Raw genomic sequence first — 4216 nt, forward strand, 5'->3', positions numbered from 1 at the left:
ATTTTACAGGGAAAGTACGTAGTTTCAGCCAATTTGTTTCCAAGATATATCGGTTAGATGATTCCTAATAACAAACAATTCACACAAAATATCTTACTGCTAGAGCATTTTACAGGGAAAGTACGTAGTTTCAGCCAATTTGTTTTTCGCTAGTTATTTACAATGAATATCACAACAGGCAAAAACGTAAAACGACTCAATATGTGGAACCCGCCAATAGTGAAAGGTGTACAAAAAAGTTAGTAATTTGAAGGCTAAATAACTAGCGCTTGCTAGAGTAATGCATTTAAACCATCAAATTCGACACATGTTCTTGCTGGTCTATGGACTACACATACGAATTGTTTATTATAGAACTCACAGCCAATAAGGATAAAGACGTCTATCAGATATTTCTAGCACGTTCGATCCGGTTTAAATTCTAGCCACAACTTGATCTCAAAGACTAGGACATACAACAAAACTGGTAACATGGAAAACAGCTAATAAACCTAACTTTTTATTCCATAGCTTACAGCTTCTAGACTTTACAGAATACAAAGTAGCCTTCGTACTTAGTAAAGCCCAACATACAAAGGTCGTGTTTTCATAGAAAAGGTGTTGGGATTCCTGACATGTATGTGGCAGTAAGTGATACAAGCTTTTGGTTCAGTCATGTTGACTCAGGAAACTGACGCAGTAATTCATATCATCACACAGATCCAGCAAGCGGAATATCTATGTAGTGTTAGGAATGTTAATATGGGGAAACAATACCCATGCAGTAACTATCGTTATGGTGTGTGGGTACGCCTTTATACTCCTCTTTCTACATTGGGCTATATGCTGTGTCCACCGCGGGGAATCGAACCCGCATTCTAGCATTGTAATAAGACATTAGTATTAAGCCTATTAGATTTTTAAACACTACTTTCTTGATCTAGTCTCTAGGGATTTTCAAGACTGTATTAAGAATGTGGTATTTAACAATGTAAAAGGCCTAATACTAATGTCTTATGACACTGTAATACCCATGGAGTATTCGGATTGTTAATATGGGGAAACAGTACCCATGAAGTATATGAAATGTTAATATACGAAAGTAGTTCCCACGGACAGCATCCTAGAGACAAATCACGATATCCCGAACACTAACGAAAGCTAGCTTAAAGACAGCATGCCTACAGTCAAATAACGATAACATGAACATCAACGAAAGCTAGCTTAAAGACAACATGCCCATAGTCAAATAACGATAACATGAACATCAACGAAAGCTAGCTTAAAGACAGCATGCCTATAGTTAAATAACGATAACACGAACATCAACGAAAGCTAGCTTAAAGACAGCATGCCTATAGTCAAATAACGAAAACATGAACATTGACGAAAGCTAGCTTAAAGACGGGATGACTATAGTCAAATAACGATAACATGAACATCGACGAAAGCTAGCTTAAAGACAGCATGCCCATAGTCAAATAACGATAGCATGAACATTGACGAAAGCTAGCTTAAAGACAGCATGCCCATAGTCAAATAACGATAACATGAACATTGACAAAAGCTAGCTTAAAGACAGCATACCTAGAGTTTAGTTTTAGTTTATTATGAATTTCGCGCAAAGCTACACGAGGGCTATCTGCGCTAGTCGTCCCTAATTTAGCAGTGTAAGACTAGAGGGAAGGCAGCTAGTCATCACCACCCACCGCCAACTCTTGGGCTACTCTTTTACAAACGAATAGTGGGATTGGCCGTAACTTTATAACGCCCCCACGGCTGAAAGAGCGAGCATGTTTGGTGAGACGGGGATTCAAACCCGCGACCCTCAGACAGCGAGTCGAGTACCCTAACCACCTGGCCATGATGGACCTACATGCCTAGAGATGAATAACAATATCCAAAACATTGATGAAAGTTGGCTTAAAGTCTGCCCAGAGACGAATAATGATAAAATAAACACTGACGAAAGCCAGCTTAAAGTCTGCCTAGAGACGAATAATGATAACATGAACCTTGAAGAAAGCTAACTTATAGAAATAATGCCTAGAGACAAATAACGATAATATGAACGTTGACGAAGACTGGCTTAATGACAGCAAACCAAGAGACAAATTACGATATCATGGGCATAGACGAACATTTTAAATACTTCCAAAAATTATGCAACAACGGTATTTTCGCTGGTCTAGTAATTCAAAGAAAACCACAGTATTCAATGTCATTTTTTATATTTTTAAACAAAAATAACCCACAAGGCAAAAATGCTCCAAGTATGAACGAACTTTAAAACTGTCATAACATTATATTAATTACACAGCTGTACATCATGCCTATAATTATCTGTTACAAGTTTTTTATAACAAATACGAACATCCGCATTGTTTTAAGCTATATTTTTAACTAGAGGGCGCAGAACCCCCAGAAAATTCTAAGTTTTACGTACATTCAAGCTGTAATATAAATATGAGATAGGTGTGAAAATTGTAGTTAGAATTATTTTAAAGAAAGAGAGTTCAATCAGTCAATGTGTTTGCTGTTGCGCTTATTGATTTATTTGTCTTACGTTATTTAAAGGCATTCGTAGCGTAGGCTTGCAAAAACTTGCACCAGTGTACAAGTGTTCAAAATTGTAGAAACGTAAGGGAGGAAATGAACTAATTTTTGATAGTTTACGTGGACTGGACATTAAATTATTTACACCAGGTATTTTGTTTATTTTGAGTTTCGCGCAAAGCTACACGAGGGCTATCTGCGCTAGCCGTCTCTAATTTACCAGTAGTAGACTACAGAGATGACAGCTAGTCAACATCACCCACTGCCAACCCTTAGGCTACTCTTTTACCAAAGAATAGTGCAACTGACCGCCACATTATAACGCCCCCAGGGCCAAAAAAAGGACGAACATGTTTGGTGTCATGGGGCTTCGAAACCGCGATCCGCAAATTGCGAGTCTAGAGCCTTAACCACCAGGCCGACATTATCAAAGTAAACCATGATATTTGATAAGGTCAAACCTGTCTAGTACAGCCTGCGAAAATATAGTGGTCTCTTTCAGGTTAGTATTTTTTATTTTCAACCATTAAAATTACATTTTCACATGAATAAATATGTACAGATTAAGCCTTGACTTCAAGTCAGTTTGAAATATCGGTCGCATTTTAAATTACTCGTACTTCAAATAATTATTAAATATTAGTTTAGTAGCCACGGAACTGACTCGGAAGTACAAAATAAGATAAAAATTCTAAGTACAAAGCTACAGTTAAAATGTTGCGCTGGTTACTAGATTTACTTCATTACCGTAAATCTTATAATGCAGAATAGGCTTAGGTTTAATTTAATCGTAGTTTTTATACTAGTTCTGTAGATCTAATATTTTTCTTAATATTGTACAGACTTGCTTACAGCAAATGATGAAAACGAATAGAAATTCTAAAATAATGAGCATATACCGGTCTCTTTCTGTAAAAAAAAAACAAAAAACTCTTTATATTACTCTGTGAATGTGACATTATACAACAAACTTAATAGGTCCACAATTGACATCGTTCATTTTCTTCCGCTACATTATGCAACCTTACTTTGGGAGAACACTGAAGTTTCTTTAACGACGCTGCTAGTTCTAGAACCCCCTTTTCTTTGAAATCACTTAGGCCTACCACATCGATGGCAAGCTTAATAACTGATAGGATATTGATACCGCTGAACAACCATCTAGGTGTATCATCAACCATATTAAATACGATTTCAAAAACTAAAAACAGATTAACCCGTTAATGAACACTACAGATTAAGAGTTGAAATAGTACTCGATTTGTCGTACACTAAACTAATGTTTAAATATTTTGAACAATTGTTACTAAAACAAAATATGGTATTATATACGAATCATTTATTTTCCAATTAATTTGAGAGAAACAAAAAGGTTAACATTTCTATTATATAGCAAAAAGTCTGTTGTGAATGATGAAGAAAAAAGGCTATTATTTCATTTATTTCAAATTCCAAGTTTAATGCATATTACAAAACAAAAGGAAAACTTACAAACACTTGTTAGGATAATTAACTCGTATAATTTATCGTGTGTGGTGAAACAGTAACCATGACAACTTTTAGTAGAATAAAAATCGAGCTATTACTTGAGGTTTTCTTTAGATTGGATGAATATGTATAGATATTGCTAAGGAATTTGACATAGTTAACTACATTTTTTATTGTGTATTACTTTATTACT

At 35.5% G+C, this 4216-nt stretch overlaps 1 protein-coding gene across 1 annotated transcript in view; it reads right to left on the reverse strand.

Moving 5' to 3' along the window:
- Positions 1-3716, reverse strand: part of LOC106467863 (single-stranded DNA-binding protein 3-like) — a 54858-nt gene extending 51142 nt beyond the window's left edge. Inside the window, exon 1 of the mRNA XM_022396073.1 lies at positions 3564-3716. Within this exon, the coding sequence (XP_022251781.1) occupies positions 3564-3716 (153 nt within the window). The remainder of the gene's footprint in view (positions 1-3563) is intronic.
- Between the last annotated feature and the right edge of the window lie 500 nt (positions 3717-4216).

This window comes from Limulus polyphemus, unplaced genomic scaffold (genome assembly GCF_000517525.1).
Source record: "Limulus polyphemus unplaced genomic scaffold, Limulus_polyphemus-2.1.2 Scaffold2769, whole genome shotgun sequence".
NCBI lineage: Eukaryota > Metazoa > Arthropoda > Merostomata > Xiphosura > Limulidae > Limulus > Limulus polyphemus.